The sequence below is a fragment of the Podarcis raffonei genome, chromosome 16 (genome assembly GCF_027172205.1).
Source record: "Podarcis raffonei isolate rPodRaf1 chromosome 16, rPodRaf1.pri, whole genome shotgun sequence".
NCBI classification, from domain to species: domain Eukaryota; kingdom Metazoa; phylum Chordata; class Lepidosauria; order Squamata; family Lacertidae; genus Podarcis; species Podarcis raffonei.
The window spans coordinates 34994581-35015149 of NC_070617.1; the positions used below are offsets into that span (position 1 = coordinate 34994581).

The following is a 20569-nucleotide window of genomic DNA, read 5'->3' on the forward strand; positions in this document are numbered from 1 at the left end:
TGTACCCCCTGCCTCCAGGTACCTGTTAAGCCAGGCACAGGCAAACTCTGGCCCTCCAGATGTTTGGGACTACAATTCCCATCATCCCTAGCTAACAGGACCAGTGATCAGGGATGATGGGAATTGTAGTCCCAAACTTCTGGAGGGCCAAGGTTTGCCTAGTTCCCCAAATTTGTTTTACTCAGGGGGTGGTATTGTGTTTTTTATTATTATTGCAAACACAACCCCCACAATGATGAATCTTCCATCCCTTCTTTAACACACTGGCCATAATAATATAAACATGGATTTACAGCAGGCATAGGCAAACTCGGCCCACCAGATGTTTTGGGACTACAACTCACATCATCCCTAGCTAACAGGACCAGTGGTCAGGGATGATGGGAATTGTAGTCCCAAACATCTGGAGGGCCAGGGTTTGCCTATGCCTGTGTTAAGCCATGGGAACAGGGTCACTAGGGGGTAGACCTATTGATTCCCCCTTCCTGCACAGCAGTTTGGGGTGGGCTTTCACTCAGACAGATACATCACAGGTGGAAAGTAGCAATTGCTTCTATTGACATGTCTCCAGGTGGTGGTGCTGGGGCAAATATACAGAAACACATGCAATTTGTCATTTGTTTGGCAGCTGAACTGGATAACATGTCATTCATCAAAGAACAACTTGCTGTGAGCATTACTTTTTCAAAGAGTAAAGGGAGGGGGCGGGGAGTAATCCAGATTCTCTCTTCCAGCTGTCAGCAAAGAAGAGGAGGCAGTATGTGACTTATTTATAATTCTTTCAGATGTAAATAGAGACGGGGAGGAGAAATTCTGTTCAATTCACATTTTAATGCAAATGTATCTAATTCACATTTGTGAACCAAAACACAACTATTCCCCCACCCCCACCAAAACATTTCTCTTTTGCTCTTTTCCATATGTTGCAATGCAGTTGTCCAATCAAAAAGAAGTCTCCAGAAAAGTGTGCAAAAAATGCATACATTGGTGAAAATAAAATACCCAAATGCATTATGTTAGGGAAATTTGTTTGCACAATGTGTCTATTAAGCAAAGTTGCTAAGCAATCTCCCTTTTAAAAATGCATTATTGTATGCTGTTTTCGCTAATATAGTCGTTTTTATGCACAATTTATCCTAGTATGTGCATTGTTTACACATTACTTGGCTGGAGAACTGTGCTACAAAATTCAGAGAAGTGTGAGTGTAGAAAAATGGTTGTGTTTCAGCTTGCTTGTTGTTCTGGAAAGTACAAATTAGGTAGGTTCATCTCTAAATGTGAACTGAAGTAAATTTCTCCTCCAGTGGGTCTAAGACCCTTCTTATTCTCTTCCCTCTTTTTGTCTTTGTCCTTCAAGTGGAGAGAGAGAAAGAGGCTTCCCTCTCTTTTCATGGTATGGAAGTGGCTAGAAATAAGCTTTTCTCCAACTTAAATGCCAAATGTGGGGACTATCCAATGAACCAGATCAGCACGTGATTGAGATAAGATGAAGTGCTTCTTCACACAGTGCAGAAGCCCTTTGTGAAATCTGCTGCCACAAGTTGTGGACGGCCATCCTGACTCGGCCCCAGCCACACTGATTAGATGTTTGGAAGCTGTGGCTGGATGGTTATGTGGGAGCCAGTTGAAGATAAATCCTTCGAAGACAGAGGTCCTTTGGCTGGGTTGGGACGATATGGGATTGGGGGGCCAACTCCCATCTCCTGCAGGGGAACAATTAGTGCCAGCGCCGTCCGTTAAGAGTTTGGGTGTAATCTTCGACACCTCCCTTTCTATGGAGGCGCAGGTTGCAGCTATCACAAAGGCGGCATTTTTTTATCTCCGCCAAGCTAAGCAGTTGGCTCCTTATCTCTCTCGCCCTGACCTAGCCACTGTGATCCACGTGACGGTCACCTCCAGGCTTGATTATTGTAACTCACTCTACATGGGGCTGCCCTTGAGACTGATCCAGAAACTCCAGTGTGTGCAGAATGCCGCAGCAAGACTCCTTACAGGGTCCTCGCCACAGGATCACATTCACCCGGTGCTATGCCAGCTGCACTGGCTCCCGGTGGAGTACAGGATCAAGTTTAAGGTGCTGGTTTTAACCTTTAAAGCCCTATACGGCCTAGGACCCTCGTACCTACGGGACCACCTCTCCTGATATGTCCCACAGAGGACCTTACAGTCTTCAAATAAAAACATCTTGGAGATCCCAGGCCACAGGGAGGTTAGACTGGCCTCGACCAGAGTCAGGACTTTTTCGGCCATGGGCCCGAACTGGTGGAACGCTCTGTCACAAGACACTAGGGCCCTGCGGGACTTGACATCTTTCTGCAGAGCCTGCAAGACAGAGCTGTTCTGCCAGACCTTTGGCCGAGGCACAGTCTGACCCCCTTTCTCCTCCTGTAATCCTTATAGAACTCTAACCCAATGGTTGCCATTAATTTGATTCTGAATTGATTTTAGAATGTATTTTAATTAATTGACTGTGTGATTTTAGGTACACTGTGCTATTTTTACCTGTTGTTAGCCGCTCTGAGCCCGGCATTGGCCGGGGAGGGCGGAATACAAATAAATTATTGTTATTGTTGTTGTTGTTATTATTATTATTATTATTATTATTATTATTATTATTATGGTGTTGGCATTACAAAGACATTAGATAGATTTGGGAAGGAAGGCCTGTCAATGGCAAGCAGACATGATATGGCTCTATACTACCTCTAGGATCAGAGGCAGCAAGGGCTGTTCACCTTCATGTCCTACTTACGGTGTCCTGTAGGCACCTCTAGTTGACCACTGTCACAAAGAGGGCGCTACTTGATAGGTCTTTGGTCTGGTACAGCAGGGCTCCTCCCCAACCAATTGTTTGAACTTGGTTTGCATCAATCCTCCCATCAGTTACATTTCAAAATGGAATGGATATGCTTGACTATGGACATTTCAAGGGTAGAATCAGGAACCCTCAAATCTGTGTATTACTGCTCCATGGGGTGAGCTTCTGCAGGGATATAGTTGGAATGCTTCCTGGACAGGAAAGGATACGTGGACTCCTCCGTTCAGGAAGGAGCTTACTGTTCAGGCTGAGAAATTGCCTGGGCAATGGAGGTGTGAAACAGCTGTGGCAGTGTTCTGTCTGAGTATATTTCAGGCAGGTTGTCCAATGCCTACCCACAGTTGGACCCAAACAGTTCTTCTATGTTTCAGAACTTACTTGTCTTCTCCATAGCTTTCCACAGCTGACGTTACTGAGATGACGCAGAGCAGCAGTGGACAGCCTGCATATTCAAAATGAGAAGAAGGAGAAGAAATTTGTTAAACCAATTTATTCATGTATGCAACTACAGCAGCAAGAATGTTACTTGCCCCAAAGTGGAAAGAAACAGAAGTCTCAGTAAAGGAAGAGCAGATACAAAAATTGTTGGACTATGCAGAAATGGCGAAACTTATCAGAAGAATAAGAAATCAAGGTAACAAACTTTTTATAAAAGAATGGAAATGGTTTATTGAATATTTACAGATAAATTGTAAACAGATAAAAACATTAGAAGGATTATTGTAATAACCTGCAGTCTTAGAAGAGTATGTATTTACAGCAGATAATGAAATGAGTAAGTCAAATGAATTTAGATATGCAGAAGATACTAAAAAATAGATTTAAAGAACCACAGGAAGAGGGGGAAGGAAGTCAAATTTTGAAATGTGAAATTTATTGTAAACCTAATGAAATGTATAAATTTGAAAAGCATAAATAAAAAACTAAAAGAAAAGAATGGAATTTGTTAGACCATTCTTTCTTCTTACTGAAGAAAACAACAACAACAGAATAGACTTGCTTCCTCTAATTCCTTTCTGTCACAAGCAGGCTTACGTGTCCCATGTCAGTACAAAGTCTATCAAATCTATCTACCATCTGTCTGTCTGTCTGTCTGTCTGTCTGTCTGTCTATTATACCCTGCCTTTTTCCCTGACAGGGACTCAAGACAGCTCACAGATAAAAAGAACAGCTAAAACATAGAGGGGAATCGTTAAAAACAATTAAACACTGATAGAATCTAAACTATATATTTATGCATAAAAATCTATTCAGACCATACAACTAATTACGATACAAATAGCACTGCACCAGTCTTTTCATAAAAGGACAAGATCCACAGGCGGCTGGTGCCCCTTGGGACTGGTGGGGTGGAAAGCAGGGAGCCCCACCTGCAGATGGGGCCACAGACAGGCAGACAATTGATTCTGTCTTTCTCCTCGTCTTCTGAGTTCTACAATCGCAGCACTGGCACTAAGAAGGAGGAAGCCAATGGGAAGTTACCACCAAATGAGATGGTTGAAAGTCAGAAAACAGGCAGATGAGGACTGGTTGAGGGCAGACTGAGGTTGGTGGAGCAGTGCCCCATTTGCCCTATTCAGTGGCCCCCTTCTGAAATTCATTTTATTTTGTTATTATATTCTAATCCCACTTTTTCTCCAAGGAGCTCAAGGTGGCATACGCCCTTCTCCCCCCTCTCCATTTTATCCTCACAAGAAGCTTGTGGAGTAGGTTGGGCTGAGGGACAGTGACTGGCCCAAGGTCACCCAGTGAGCTTCATGGCTAAGTGGTCTCAAAGGGTCTACTCCCACACTCTAACCACAACTGCTGGGGAAGGTTAGTGGCTCAGGATGAAATCTTATACACATTTACACGGGAGTAAGTCTCATTGAAAGGGATGCGGGTGGTGCTGTGGTCTAAACCACTGAGCCTAGGGCTTGCTGATCGAAAGGTCGCGGTTAGAATCCCCGTGATGGGGTGAGCTCCCGTTGCTCGGTCCCTGCTCCTGCCAACCTAGCAGTTCGAAAGCACATCAAAGTGCAAGTAGATAAATAGGTACCACACCAGTGGGAAGGTAAACGGCGTTTCCGTATGCTGCTCTGGTTCGCCAGAAGCGGCTTAGTCATGCTGGCCACATGACCCGGAAGCTGTACGCCGGCTCCCTCGGCCAATAAAGCGAGATGAGTGCCACAACCTCAGAGTCGTCCGTGACTGGACCTAATGGTCAGGGGTCCCTTTACCTTTACCTTTAAGTCTCATTGAACTGAATGGGATTCATGTCTGCATAAAAGAAGATCCTCAGTAAAGTGTGGAGAATTCAGTTACAGAGATATAAGAGTACACAATCTGAAACTCTGAAACTCACAGGGATTTTTGGAAGCAAAGGAAGTCTAGAACTCAACATAAAAGTAGAGATGGAAGGAGTGGACACACACTGCTAGTCTTATATTTGGGTTTAGTTTTTTGTTTTGTTTTTCTGCAGGGGAGATTAAGAGCTTTTTTGCAATTATGAATATATATATATATATATATATATATATATATATATATATATTCCATCCAAGTACCAAGCATAAAATCTGCAGTGATACCTCTGGAATCCAAATGTAGCACCTGATATCCTGCCCTTCTGACTGTTCATTTTTCTTCTATTCATTGTTAGTGGATAATGCTAATAGATAAAATGACACACATATTTTACCAGGGTTTGAATAATTCGGAACTGCATTATTGTATAAATAAGTAAGAGAGAGAGAGAGAGAGAAATCATTAACATTTCTTTTTAAATAATCAGAATGCAAATTTTAAAACTAGCTGCAACAATTTTGAGGCAGTATAATAATGTTACAAAAATGCTTTGGGAAAGTGAATGTTAAGGGAGCTTGAATGAATTATAGCATTTTGAATATAATCTTCTTATATTTCCTAATATGATTTCTATGTATTCATTCTTGAAGGAACGTTTCCTCTCCAAAAGAGCTTATACCCCAAATACAACTAGATCTGCTAAACAATAAACAAAAAAAGCCTTTCAGTACTTCTGACAGCAATAGTCTTCTGCAAGAATCCTCTATTTTCGCAAGCCTGTTTACCAGCAATGAAAAGAGGTCCCTACTTTCATTATTTGGGGTGGGGGAGCTTTGACTTAGATCCTCAACCTCGGCCCTCCCGATGTTTTTGGCCTACAACTCCCATGATCCCTAGCTAGCAGGACCAGTGGTCAGGGATGATGGGAATTGTAGTCTCAAAACATCTGGATGGCCGAGGTTGAGGAAGCCTGACTTAGATGAAGTGACTTCAATGGCAGCTGTACTTCCCAGTTCCTCAACAGCCCAATGTGCAACCACTGGTGGAGGAAGAGGAGTGCGGGGGGAGTGCACCGCCCCCGGCAACGCGATCCCAGTGGGGTGCCATCAAGGCTGCTCCCCTCCCTCACTGGGCGCCACACCCCCACAGGTGGCATGCCACGCCCCCAGGACACACGCCATGCCCCTGTAGGCAGAGCGTCACACCCCCGGGATGCATGCCAGCCCCGCCCCACCTGCTCTCCACCCCCGGTGCCGGAGCATGAAGCTCCGCCACTGCATGCAACATATATTTCCTCCACTCACCCATGCAGAGTGAGGGCAATGTGATGCAAGAAGCACTGCCTTCACTTTTAATTGACTTCATTTGCCTTCATTGCTACCAGCAGGAAAAATCTGACTGGCCGTTTGGCACTGTGACATCATGTTCACAGCTTTCTGGCCAATTGGTTGAGACCACATTATGGAGGAAGAAGCAGCTCTGGGGGAAGAAAAATATATATTCCTGAAGTGGCTGCATAGAGAAACAATGCTGTGTTACTTGCCCCTTGGCTCCATTAGGCAACCACATATGCAAGAGGAGGAGGAGGAGGTAGAGGGAGGAAGGAACTGGATATTGGGCACTCAGGGATGGAAGAGATAGATCCTCCCCATGGCCGGATTTAGGTTTGATGAGGCCCTCAGCTACTGAAGGTAATGGGGTTCCTTATATGTCCAGCTGTCCTTTGTCAACAACAAATTGTCACTGTTTTTTGTGTTGAATATATGCTATACAGTAATTTATGGACCTAATAGGTATCTAAAGGACGTCGGTGGTGCTGTGGGTTAAACCACAGAGCCTAGGGCTTGCCAATCAGAAGGTTGGCGGTTTGAATCCATGTGACGGGGTGAGCTCCTATTGCTCGGTCCCTGCTCCTGCCAACCTAGCAGTTCAAAAGCACGTCAAGTGCAAGTAGATAAATAGGTACCACTCCGGCGGGAAGGTAAACAGCATTTCTGTGCGCTGCTCTGGTTCACCAGAAGCAGCTTAGTCATGCTCACCACATGACCCAGAAGTTGTACGCCGGCTCCCTCGGCCAATAAAGCGAGATGAGCGCCGCAACCCCAGAGTCGGCCACAACTGGACCTAATGGTCAGGGGTCCGTTTACCTTTCCCTTAATAGGTATCTAAAGCCATTTGCACATAACAAAATATGTATTTTATCAAAGTAATTGTTGAACTGAAATACAATTAAGAAGAAATATATTAATAGTGAAATACAATTAAGAGGAAGTATATTTTTTGGAGGGCCCCCAAGAGAGTGGAGCCCTAAGCTTTAGCTTGTTTAGCTTATACGTAAATCTGGCCCTGATCCTCCCCTTTAATGTGAGGAAAGAGCTCTGTCTCCAGAACCCTCCTGCGGAGGGCATGGACTCATCACAGGGAGAGCAGGACTTCAACCAGCTAGAGGGAGGGGCTGAACAGGAGAAGCTGGTAGTGGAGCAGCAGGAGAACATAAGAACATAAGAAGAGCCTGCTGGATCAGGCAATGGTCCATCTAGTCAAGTATCCTGTTTGCACAATGGCCAACCAGATGCCTATGGGAAGCCAGCAAGCTGGATTTGAGCACAAGAGGACTTTTCCCTGCTATGGTTTCCAACAAGTGGCATTTGGAAGCAGTCCTTCCAACTGTGGAGGCAGAGGACAGCCATCATGAGTAACAGCAGCGACAGTCGTGTCGCTGAGAACCAGGTGCACCAATCCAAGAACCAGCATGTGTGTTTGGGCACAGAAGACTCATAGAGCAAGAAAGTCCCATACGTGAGCTCACCCCACCTCATCTTTAAAAGTTTGGTCGTGGGGGGTATATCTGTTAGAATTTATGCTCCATGATTGTAGTCATGGGATTGTTGTCTTTCACATGACGGTATATGTTTTGACTCCACAGAGTGGGAAGTGACCGAAACAGGATGTTTGTTTTACTATGTTCCGTGAAGTAGGACTATTGTCCTTTGTTCTTTTCTCTTTGCTGTCTGATGCTAGAGAGAGGGGGAGCCATGTTGCAGTGCTCCGTGTGTGTTTATATGTAAATAAAGTAGATTAGCCAAAATGCTGAGTTGCTGAGGTCTGTCACGAAAAGCTGCGAAGACTCTGAGGATCCCTAAGTGTGCCGGTGTCGGATGGCATCGGTCGCTGTGATGTTCGGGCAGAAGAAAGCTTTTGAAGCTCCCAAACGATTGACCAGGAGGGAGGGAACATGCCGGTCGGGTCCTACTCTCTGCCAGGGTCCTACTCGAGTGTAGGCTGAACTCCTGACAGTATCAACTGTTGCAACATCATCTTGCTTTGCTTTCAGTTATGAACCTCTTCTCTTGCTTGTGTACCTTAGAATCTTGCCTTCTGAACCTGACGCCCGCTGATGAAATTGTACTGCTTTTGGCATGAAAAAAGATCTCACCCTTGCTTGCAAGTAGGAGTTGCTGTCTTGTTTAGGGATGGGAGCCTGACAAATAAACAGCAAACCAATGGATCGGCCTCAGCGCCTTTAACAGAGTCCCCTTTTTGACACCCGAAATGCTCACTTGCAAACGTTCAGCACAGCCATAATGATTACTTTCTAGGACAGCTATATTATGTTAACTGACCCTTGTGAAGGAAGAGGGTAAACTTGCTGATGGCCAGGAGTTGCAATTTGTCCAGAAAACCTGATCAATAAACGTGGCCCTGAACCTCGGTTATTAAAAGGTGATCGCTGGCCTTGCTGCTGTAGATAACAATGTTCTGTATCTTTGATCCAGCTTTCCAGAAAGAAAAGAAAAATCTAATCTCTCTTGCTTCTGCTCTCAGCACTGCCTCCCAGGAAAAGCAATATCACCCTCATCTCCTTTAATAACACTCCAGAGTCAATGGCTCCCAATCCAAGCCGCTAAAAATAGCTTCCAAAATAGAAAGTACAACGAAGTCTCCCTGGAGATAATATGATCGGCACAGTTACCGCATAAAAATGTCACCAGCCAGTTACTCTCTCTTGAGAGCTAGCAAACGGGGGCGGGGGAAGGGAGAGTGTTGTGCATAAAAACTATTGAGTTTTAAGATCCCATCCTACTGTTCTAGTAGGGGTGATTTGCTCTAATGAATGGCAACCTATAACCCTAAAAGAGGGAGAATGAAACTGCATGTTTTTGGGGAAGGATAATCATGTTGCAATGCACGTTGAGAGAAAAGGTTTGCTTTCACAAGGCTGCATAGGTCCCAGGGCTGAATAGAATAGAATAGAATAGAATAGGTCTGTGAAGTTCATCTTGTCAAACCCCCTACAACGCAGGGATATTTTAGCCCAACGCAGTGCTCAAACACATGACCCTGTGATTAAGGTCCATGTGTTTATGTCGGAGAACATGAGAAGTAGATTTTACCTGTTTGCTAACTTTACTTATATAGGTCTATGTTCCCAGGGTCTTTAACACAGGGGTGGGGGACATTATTTTATCCCAAGGGCCACATTTCCTTCTGGGCCACCTTCTGGGGTCCACATGACAGTGGTGGGCAGTGCTAGAGGCAAAAGTGAAGTAGAACAAGAGATGCACATTTTACCTTTATACATTCGGCTATTTTCTACACACACGCTTCTCCGTTCTCCATCCAGGGAAGCAAGAGGCTTCGCCAGAGTTCAACGATACATTCCAGTCAGGCAAAGACATCTCAGGAGGGTGCAAATGCAAGGCCCTGCGAGTCTTCTGTGCCCAAACACACATGGTGGTGCTTGGGCTGGTGCAGAAGACTCAAGGTGTGGCGCAGGAGAGAGTGAAGCCTGGAGAGAGGCCCGGGGGCCATATGAGAGGCCCCTGAGCCCAGTGCTTTTTTCCTGGTGGTACTCAAGGGTACACAGCACCAGTACCTTCCACTCTCCATGTCAAAAGTGCGGTGCTCACTGTAACAACTTAATGGTATGTACCAGCAGCTTTCCCCCCTAAATAAAAGCACTGTCTAAGCCTGAAGTTCCCTGAAGTTCCCAAATTGGAGTCAATTTGATCCCCCCCCCCTTTTCTCCTTTCCTTTCTCCTCCTGTGATGAGACTGCATTTTTAATGGCTTAATGGTTTAATGTTGTATTTTAATCTTGTTTTTAAGTTGTATTCATTCAACTTGTTTTTATTATTGGCTGTTAGCCGCCCTGAGCTGGGGAGGGTGGGGTATAAATAAAATTTATTATTATTATTATTATTTATTCCAGACAAGAAAGCTGTATTGCACTCCCATCCCTATTACAGTAATGGAAAAAAATACTTTCATAGTCTACACCTTTTAAAAGATGCCCAAAAGACTCCTGGCCAATTTTGACCGGCAAATAATTGCACAGGGCCTGAGTGACAGGCAAGCAAACAAACAGGTTGAAGAGGAGCAGCAGGTCCGGGGGGCTCTTGTTAGTCACACACACACACACACACACACACACACACTGGGGTGTAGGTCCTCAGCAGATGCCCATGTATGCCAATCCATGTTGCCAGCCTTCCGGTGACCCCAGCCCAAGGGCCAACAGTTGCTGTAGCTTCGTGGTGGGTCATCTACTTTGCATGCAGAAGGTGGCAGTTTCAATCCCTACCATCATCAGCCTAGGGCTGGGGAAAATTCTCTTCCTAAAACCCATGGAGAGCCACTGCCAGTCAGTGTAGACAATACTGAGATAGATAGACTAATGGTCTGGGTCACAGAGTAATAAAGGTAAAGGTACCCCTGCCAATACGGGCCAGTCGTGTCCGACTCTAGGGTTGTGCTCCCATCTCACTTAAGAGGCCGGGGGCCAGTGCTGCCCGGAGACACTTCCGGGTCACGTGGCCAGCGTGACAAGCTGCATCTGGCGAGCCAGCGCCGCACACGGAAACGCCGTTTACCTTCCCGCTAGTAAGCGGTCCCTATTTATCTACTTGCACCCGGGGGTGCTTTCGAACTGCTAGGTTGGCAGGCGCTCGGACCGAGCAACGGGAGCGCACCCCGCCACAGGGATTCGAACCGCCGATCTGACGAGCGGCAAGTCCTAGGCGCTGAGGTTTTACCCACAGCGCCACCCGCATCCCGCACAGAGTAATAGAATCATGGAAATATGGAGTTGGAAGGGACCTCTGAGGATCATCTAATCTGACTCCCTATAAGGCAGCTTCCTATGTTGTACTCGCCTCCCTTTCTCTGAGACAGAACGACATGTTAAGTATCAGAAAGTTGTCCCCTGGCTGTAGGTGGGGAGGGGGCACAATTTTGGCCCATCGCTACCCAAAGGATAAATGTTGCTGTTCCCTCTGTCTCATCAAGAAACTTTCTGTCTTTGGAGGGAGGTTCTCTCTTTGTCCGTCTTCGAAATGAAAACATCAAATATCTGTGCAATCTGCTCTGCGCTTTTAGGGACGAAGTGGGTTTAAATTGGGGAGGGGAAATAATAAACAAATGTGCAGGAAAATATCAATGTCATAACATTCATTCCGCAGAAACATTTCAGACAAGTCTGTTTAGGTGGTATATAGCCTTAACCTGCTTGCTTTACCCAGAGCATATTTGAGATGTCCCCAGGATTTAACTTGATTATTTATCAGCTTAAAACTGCACTGGAGAAGAAAATTAAATAGAGAGCTCCCTGGCAAGATAATAAAACTTATGCAGATGAAATGCTAGGCAGTCATCTGGATAACAAGAAGAACTAATTCCATGAATGTAAAATGGTCTGCAGTTCACCCTGCTCAGTTCTCGTCTTCTTGGTTTTAATGGAATATTAGAAGATAAATTGGCAACATTCCGGTGGTGTTTGGTAGGATGCGGTGGCCAAACAACTGGCGTTCATTACTCTGAAATAAACAGACTCACTAAGAACCAACCATTTGAGACACCGGAAAGGGAAGAAATCAAATTCACTTAGGGCCATAATGCTGGGCTTTCTTTGATAAATCCTCCTACAGACAATGTAACTGTTAGGTTTCTGTTTGTGCCACTGTGCAGTTTTTGGAGTCACAAGACTCTGTTTACATTCCAGACTGTTGGAAGTCTTACAGGAGATGGGAGACGGATGTTGATGTTACTGGTTTCCTGTTTCTTTGTCCCAGTTGGTTCTCTGACTTCACAGAGAGCAGATGTATATTCTTTTCTGTCTGCGTAGTTAGAAATAAAACGTAGCAATGTAGCTCATATCTCTCATCCTTCTGCTGCTGTTAGTATACTCTGCAGAATGGGATCGTGCCTGGAGCCTCAACAAAGGCTTAGGTCGTTAATCACCATCCAAGGAGATTCCAAAGACTTGACTGGTGGAGGTGTAGCTCGGTCGTACGGAGTTCCGAAAGTAACACCCGGCACAAAGGTGTTCATGCATTTCAGCACCTGCTTGGGCATCTCGTGGCTGCTGGCAGGCTGTGAGATTTGGATGATCTTATGGCACAACAAGTTGAGATAAGCACATTAAGGCCTCATAGACACAAACAAGCATTATTTACCAGGGCTGAAACAGAACCACTCTCGAAGTTTGGGTTCTGGAAGCATAGCCTTGTTGATTCTTCAGCACTCCACTTGCTGCAGAATATTTCTTTTCTTATATCTCATTAGGAGGAACTTTTACATAATACCAGCACACATTTTTAAGAACCCGATGGTTTAGTGTGGCAGTATAGGCAATTAGAAACCCCCTGCCTATTGGTATCAGGCAGGAGCCTTCGCTGTACTCTGCTTGGTGCCTGCTGAAGACATTCTTTTTAAAGATAATATTTTTTTCCATTAAGTTTTCAAAAGTTGTACATATATACTTCAATACATAGATTTGTCTTTTTTCGACTTCCCATCCCATTTTCCATGGCGTTTTAGTTTCTTCCCCATTGCTGCACAATGCCTTCTTTTTCTTACAAAATGCCTTCTTTTTCTTACAATATCATTTCAATACTGTATTCTCTCATTCCTTTTGTTGATCATATCTCAAATCCTGCTCGCAAGTTCATCAAGCTATAGTATTTTCCTAAATGGTCCAAAAAGGGCTTCCAGACTTCCACCAAACAATCATCATTCGAGTCTCTTAGTTTGGCTGTTCACTTTGCCATTTCTGCATAGTCTATCACCTTACTTATCCATTCTTCTTTGGTGGAAACTTCTTCCTTCCATTTTTGTGCAATAAAGAATCTTAGCCACTGTTGCTACATACATAAATAACTTAAACACCTTTTGGGGAACTTCTGCCCCTGGAGACATTTTTATTACAAGCCTACCCAAAATGTTTAGGAAGTTAAGTTGTTTCAGTCCATTCTATTCTATTGTGGTTTTAACTTTCTCTATGTTTTAAATTATGGCTATATACTGATAATTTCATAGTCTTTTTGTTTTTTGTAAATCGCTTTGAGGTATTCCCCACAATCAAGGGATATACAGTGGTACCTTGGTTCTCAAACTTAATCCATTCTGGAAGTCCGTTCCAAAACCAAAGTGTTCCAAAACCAAGAGGCGCTTTCCCAGAGAAAGTAATGCAAAATGGATTAATATGTTCCAGACTTCTTCAGATACAAGATATCTGAAGAAGTGTGCATGCACATGAAAGCTTATACCAAGAACAAACTTGGTTGGTTTCTAAGGTGCTACTGGACAATTTTTTTATTTCTTTATATATTTCAACTGCGTCAGACCAACACGGCTACCTACCTGAATGTAAATAGTGTGTTTGTGTATAATGGTATATGCTGGTATAGATCTAGCAAATACAACTCTGCTAAAGGCTGCTTCCTGTGGTGAGCTTAAGTGCTTCAATGAGGTTCTGCAGTGTATACACAAAAAAAACACTGACAGGAATCACCCCTTGATGTGCTTACCTGGGCTTTAATTTAAGCATGGGAAGCCATGATGGCTGGTTATTGAGTGCCTATGATCAACACACTTGCCTGTTTGTTTTAAGGGAAGCTTTTCCAGAGGCATACAGTGGTACCTCGGATTACAAACACTTCGGGTTACAGACTCCGCTAACTCAGAAATAGTACCTCGGGTTAAGAACTTTGCTTCAGGATGAGAACAGAAATCGTGCGGTGGCGGTGCGGTGGCAGCGGGAGGCCCCATTAGCTAAAGTGGTACCTCAGGTTAAGAACAGTTTCAGGTTAAGAACGGATCTCCAGAATGAATTAAGTTCATAACCAGAGGTACCAGTGTGTGTGTGTGTGTAAAATAACAATCAACAGCTGCTAGTTGTGTAGTAGGTAGTCTTCCTGGCTTCCCACACTTGTGCTAATGCCCAGCCATGGACATTGCAGAGTTTTCAGGAACTGCTTCCCCCTGTGAAGGCTGAAGAGGGCGGATGACCAGGGAGCCCATTTGCAGAAAGGACACCCACGAATCCCCTCACCCCCCTTGAATGAAAGGCAAGTGAAAAACCAGCAAGAACAAAACAAAAAAAAAAAATCCCACCCATAACTCCCTGAATTTTTTCCCCCTTTGATAATATTTGAATACAGTTTCTTTTCTCGTCATTTGATGGAGAATATTAAGGGAGGGGAGAATGAAGCTTTCTTTCTTTTCTTTCTTTTTGACGCAACACAAATAAAAACAAAAATATGCTTAAGCCCTATGATTTGCAAGGTTCTTTTTCTCTCTTTCTTGGGCATGCACTTGGAAAAGGTATCTCCTGCTTCTAGAAAACAGTATAGTCCAAAAGGATATTCACTTCCAGTTTTCTGGGGAGGAATTCATCTTGCCAAATTGATTTTTTTTTTCATGGCCTCTAGGAAAGGAGGCCAGGAACTTCCTCTAGCATAACAGCAAAGAAGCAATTGCCAAGTGGCAAAATCTATGTTTCCAAGAGTTCAGAGCCCAGACTCCCACCAGCTCCTCCAAGCTGAAATCCCAAAGGAAAGGAAGCAAATAAATAAACCAAAATGGCCTGGAAGGCAGCAGAGAGGTTAAGTGAAAAAGTCCAGCAGAAACCATTTTTCATATGACAAACCATCTTATTAAGCAGGAGGAGGAGGAGGAGGAAGAAGAAGAAGCGGAGGAGGAGGAGGAGGAGGAGGAAGAAGAAGAAGAAGAAGAAGAAGAAGAAGAAGCAGCAGCAGCAGCAGCGGAGGAGGAGGAGGAGGAGGAGGAGGAGGAGGAGGAGGAGAGTTTGGATTTGATATCCCGCTTTATCACTACCCCAAGGAGTCTCAAAGCGGCTAACATTCTCCTTTCCCTTCCTCCCCCACAACAAACACTCTGTGAGGTGAGTGGGGCTGAGAGACTTCAGAGAAGTGTGACTAGCCCAAAGTCACCCAGCAGCTGCATGTGGAGGAGCAGGGAAGCGAACCCGGTTCACCAGATTACGAGTCCACCACTCTTAACCACTGCACCACATAGAATCATAGAATTGTAGAGTTGGAAGGGACTCCAAGGGTCATTTAGTCCAACCCCCTGCAATGCAGGAATCTCAGCTGAAGCATCCATGACAGGTGGCCATCCAACCTCTCCTTAAAAGCCTCCTTCTGAGGTCTACCACCTTCTGAGGAAGTCCCTTCCACTGTCCAACAGCTCTTACTGTCAGAAAGTTCTTTCTGGTGTTGATTCAGAATCTCTCATAACTTGAAACATTGGCTCAGGTGCTACCATCCCGAGCAGGAGAAAACAAGCTCGCTCCATTTCCCATGTGTCACATGGTCAGACCTCACCTGGAGTACTGTGTCCAGTTCTGGGCACCACAGTTCAAGAAGGACACTGACAAACTGGAACGTGTCCAGAGGAGGGCAACCAAAATGGTCAAAGGCCTGGAAACGATGCCTTATGAGGAACAGCTAAGGGAGCTGGGCATGTTTAGCCTGGAGAAAAGGAGGTTAAGGGGTGATATGATAGCCATGTTCAAATATATAAAAGGATGTCACATAGAGGAGGGAGAAAGGTTGTTTTCTGCTGCTCCAGAGAAGCGGACACGGAGCAATGGATCCAAACTACAAGAAAGAAGATTCCACCTAAACATTAGGAAGAACTTCCTGACAGTAAGAGCTGTTCGACAGTGGAATTTGCTGCCAAGGAGTGTGGTGGAGTCTCCTTCTTTGGAGGTCTTTAAGCAGAGGCTTGACAACATATGTCAGGAGTGCTCTGATGGTGTTTCCTGCTTGGCAGGGGGTTGGACTCGATGGCCCTTGTGGTCTCTTCCAACTCTATGATTCTATGATTCTATGAAAGATGGAGCAAGCTTGTTTTTTCCTGCTCAGGAGAGGAGGACCCAATCCAATGGTGAACCACAATTTTTTTTAAAAAAAATGTGATGTGCCACTTAAGCCTCTCCTCCTTCCGGAGGGGAGGGGTTGTGACCAGGAGACGATTCCCTCACCTTCGCTGGCGCGCCACACCCCCCCCCCCAGCTGGGCACCCAATCGGGTGCCACCGGGGAGGCTTGGTTTTGCCGCTCAAATGCGGTTGCGCCAGCTTTCCCTGCCATTCGCTCCCGATCTACTGCAAGTCACCCACCCACCACTCCCTCTAGGGCGTAGCTTCTCTCTTGGCCTTGCTATGGACCCATGGTTGGTCACCCTGGTTGACCAGGGGGCCTGGTAGGAGTTTTTTCCAATTGGCAAATTGGCACCTGCCTCTTGGTTTTTTTCCGCTTACCTCGTAGCAATCGTCACAACTTTCTTGGTATTTGGCGGTTAGGCATTGGAATATGTTGTTGGTGTATGGAAGGTTAAGGTGTGGCCATCGCCTACCCCTTCACTTTTGGGTATTCCGTTAAAGGAATCCGGCGGTCGTGGATCCTGTCAGATGCCCGATTTGGCGGGGGGCCATGGCACGACCCTCGGTGACATCAGGGGAGAGCTTATAGTTGCATTAGCATCAACAGGCTCTCCCTACTGGTGGTTAACCCCTCAACAGACTCACCCCTCTCCGAGTGGGTGGAGTCAAATTTCCAGTGGTCCAATGCCTAAGCCAATACCTTCTCACATGCTGTAATCAATAAAGTTGTGGCCTTTTCTTGCCCATTAATCTAATATACTGTGTCCACGTGTTTTCATTCCCCAAGCGGGGATCGGGTCCTCAAATCACAAATGTGATTTAAAATGTGATGTGCCACTTATCTTCTGTTCTGAATCACTTAGGCAACAGGGCAATTTCCTGACAAATCTCCAAAGAATTCTATAAGGGGAAGGCGCTTTATTTTCCCCTCTCCACCCCCTTCCTGACAACAGGAAGCTTCCATAAGCAAAGGCTCACAGTTCTTTGCACTTGGCAGAATGAATACAAACAGGAGATTTTGGATGAGCAGGAACATTTGGTGCACTGCCTCTCTGATTACTGCCGAATTTGTTTTACTAAACTAATTTCTCCTACGCCATCCAAGCAGATGCTGAGGTTTAAGCCAACAAATCCCTTGCTTGCAATAACACCCCTCCTCCCACCCCTTTGATCCTGCATCTATTCTCCGATGCCTGCAAAGGGCAGATGCACAGTAGGGTTAAGCTGGATGTTTTCCAATAAACATTTCCAGAGCTCTTGGGACAGGATAAAGAGTTTCTTGACCCCACCAAAGCTTACTATTCTCATGCCTGCTCACTGACGATCACAGGCTGCAGCTTCATTTTTATTTTTAATGGTCTTCTTTTTTACAGTGACATCACGATGCAGCCAAATAACATGGCTGCATCGAGTTGTCACTGAGGGCATGCAAGGCAAAAAGTGCTTCAGAGTAAAGGCAAGGTCTATCCAAGAAGTATTGCCCTTACTCTAAATTCCCTTGGCAGTGAAATTAAAAATTTGAGGAGATATAGATGATATAGATATAGACGCGGGTGGCGCTGTGGGTTAAACCACAGAGCCTAGGACTTGCCAATCAGAAGGTCAGCGGTTCGAATCCCCACGACAGGGTTCAAAAGCACGTCAAAGTGCAAGTAGATAAATAGGTACCATTCTGGCAGGAAGGTAAACGGTGTTTCCGTGTGCTGCTCTAGTTCGCGAGAAGCGGCTTAGTCATGCTGGCCACATGACCCGGAAGCTGTACACCAGCTCTCTCGGCCAATAAAGCGAGATGAGCGCCGCAACCCCAGAGTCGGTCACGACTGGACCTAATGGTCAGGAGTCCCTTTACACACACACACACACACACACACACATATATATATATATATATATATATATATATATATATATATATATAAACGTTCATAACTGCATATATAAACCGCATGTCTGAAACCCCACAGAAAAAGTCCTGAAACCATTTTGTCCCTCCCAAATTGACCTCAAATATTTCTCTGCAAGATCAAAGGAAAAAGGAAATGCCTCCCCATTGTCTTTTTGTTCACAAATCCTGTCTTAAGGGTATGTCTGTATGAATAGGGTGAGCCTGTGACCTGGCTCAGGAACTAAGTATTTGTCATTACAAAAGACTGGCCAGGCTCCCCAGGGTATCTAATCAAGTGACCATTAACAGGTAACCTGCCAGACAGGAGATAAACAACATACTCAGATTTCTGTTGTAGACCTCCTTTTCTGTGATGTAGGTATGATGTTTGTGGGGGGTGGTCTTGGGTTACACCCCTTCTGTGATGGATGGATGATGTATGGAGGGGTGGTCTTGAGCTCCAGGGAAGGCAATTTAAAATGTCTATATAAGGGCAGACACACCTTGGTTCTGGGTCCTCCTCCTTTCCTGCGTGTTAGGGAAGTAACAGTTCAATAAAGATCAGGTTTACTAGCTGCTTTGCTTCTCAATCTTCTCTGGTTGGCCTCTGTTATTTTCTCCAACCAATGGAGAACCTACAAAGGACTCTATAAGGGCTCTTGTGTTCCCCATAAGGGAATAAGGGCAGATTTTTGTTTACTACAGCAATATCATAACGAAATCCGATTGGCTATAGTGGAAACCAGGTTTGTGAGAGCAGAGCATAAATGGCTGAGGTAGATTTTGGGGGTGGTCTGATTCTTTTCCTGCTCGTGGCACCCATATTTCTGGGATCTGGAAGGCTTCCCAAATGCTTTATAATTATTTACTTCATTAAAAAAAACTTATATACTGCTTGATTGCAGGAAAGACCTCAAAGCGGTTTACAAAAAAAAGATAAAACAATAAAATGATCAATTTTATTTTAAAATTTTAAAAATTTACAACCATGATTTAAGACATACAGTAGGCTAAGTCTGTAGTAACTTAGACTAGAACAAGTTTAAACTCCTACAAACTTTCTAAACATCTAGGAAAGCTGATCTAAATGTGAATGCCTTCAGCAGGTGCCAAAAGTGAAAGCACCTGCCTGATATCAATAGGTAGGGAGTTCCAAAGTGTTTGTGCTGCCACATTAAACAAGGCAGTCAAAAGTGGGCAAATGTGGGGCAATACAATATCGTTGGTGAACTGGTCCCAAGTTGTTAAAGGCTGTGTTTACTAATCGTAGCACCCTGAACTCAGCCCAGTAGCAAATCAGCAGGTCATCTTACACACCTCTGAGCACAGATGTTCTATGGGGTTTTCCCCATGTTATTTGCTTGCTCAAAGGAGTCAGCCCAGGGGTGGGAAAACTTTTACAACCCCAGGTCTTCGTTCTCTTATGGGGAACCTTCAGGGGAGCCACATGCCAACGTGAGTGAGACCAGAGGCAAAAGTGGGAGGGGCAATGAATGTGCCTCTTACCTTTCTACAGCAGGTTACATTCCAGTCTGAAGTTTTTTCTACACACACACCTCCATTCATCAACTGGCTTGCCAGTTGTACGTGTGAAAAGGATCTAGGGGTCTTAGTAGACTACAAGCTTAACATGAGTCAACAGTGTGATGCAGCAGCAAAAGACAAAAAATGCTAAGAGAGAGTAAGGTTTCCTTCCTTCCTTCCTTCCTTCTCTCTCTCTCTCTCTCTGTGGGGGGGGGGGCAAGCAACAGAAGCAGCCATTCCTCCACTTAGCACCTTACCTGAGGCTGCCTTTGTTATGTTTTTCTACCCAGTAACACAACTCTGATGGCAGAAAGTGAGGAGGAATTAAAGAACCTCTTAATGAGGGTGAAAGAGGAGACAGCAAAATATGGTCTGAAGCTCAATATAAAAAAAAAAAACTAAGATCATGGCCACTGCTCCCATCACCTCCTGGCAAATAGAAGGGGAAGAAATGGAGGCAGTGAGAGGTTTTACTTTCTTGGGCCCCATGATCACTGCAGATGGTGACAGCAGTCACGAAATTAAAAGTCGCCTGGTTCTTGGGAGGAAAGTGATGACAAACCTAGACAGCATCTTAAAAAGCCAATACATCACCTTGCTGACAAAGGTCCATATAGTAAAAGCTATGGTTTTCCCAGTAGTGATGTATGGAAGTGAGAGCTGGACCATAAAGAAGGCTGATTGCCGAAGAATGGATGTTTTTGAATTATGGTGCTGGAGGAGACTCTTGAGAGTCCCATGGACTACAAGAAGATCAAACCTATCCATTCTGAAGGAAATCAGCCCTGAGTGCTCACTGGAAGGACAGATCCTGAAGCTGAGACTCCAATACTTTGGCCACCTCATGAGAAGAGAAGACTCCCTGGAAAA

General features: G+C 44.9%; 1 protein-coding gene across 2 annotated transcripts in view; it reads right to left on the reverse strand.

The window, feature by feature from the left end:
* Positions 1-20569, reverse strand: part of ADGRD1 (adhesion G protein-coupled receptor D1) — a 286097-nt gene that overhangs the window by 61596 nt on the left and 203932 nt on the right. For both annotated transcript variants that reach the window (XM_053368984.1, XM_053368983.1), the window contains one exon: positions 3197-3260. In XM_053368984.1, the coding sequence (XP_053224959.1) occupies positions 3197-3260 (64 nt within the window). The remainder of the gene's footprint in view (positions 1-3196; positions 3261-20569) is intronic.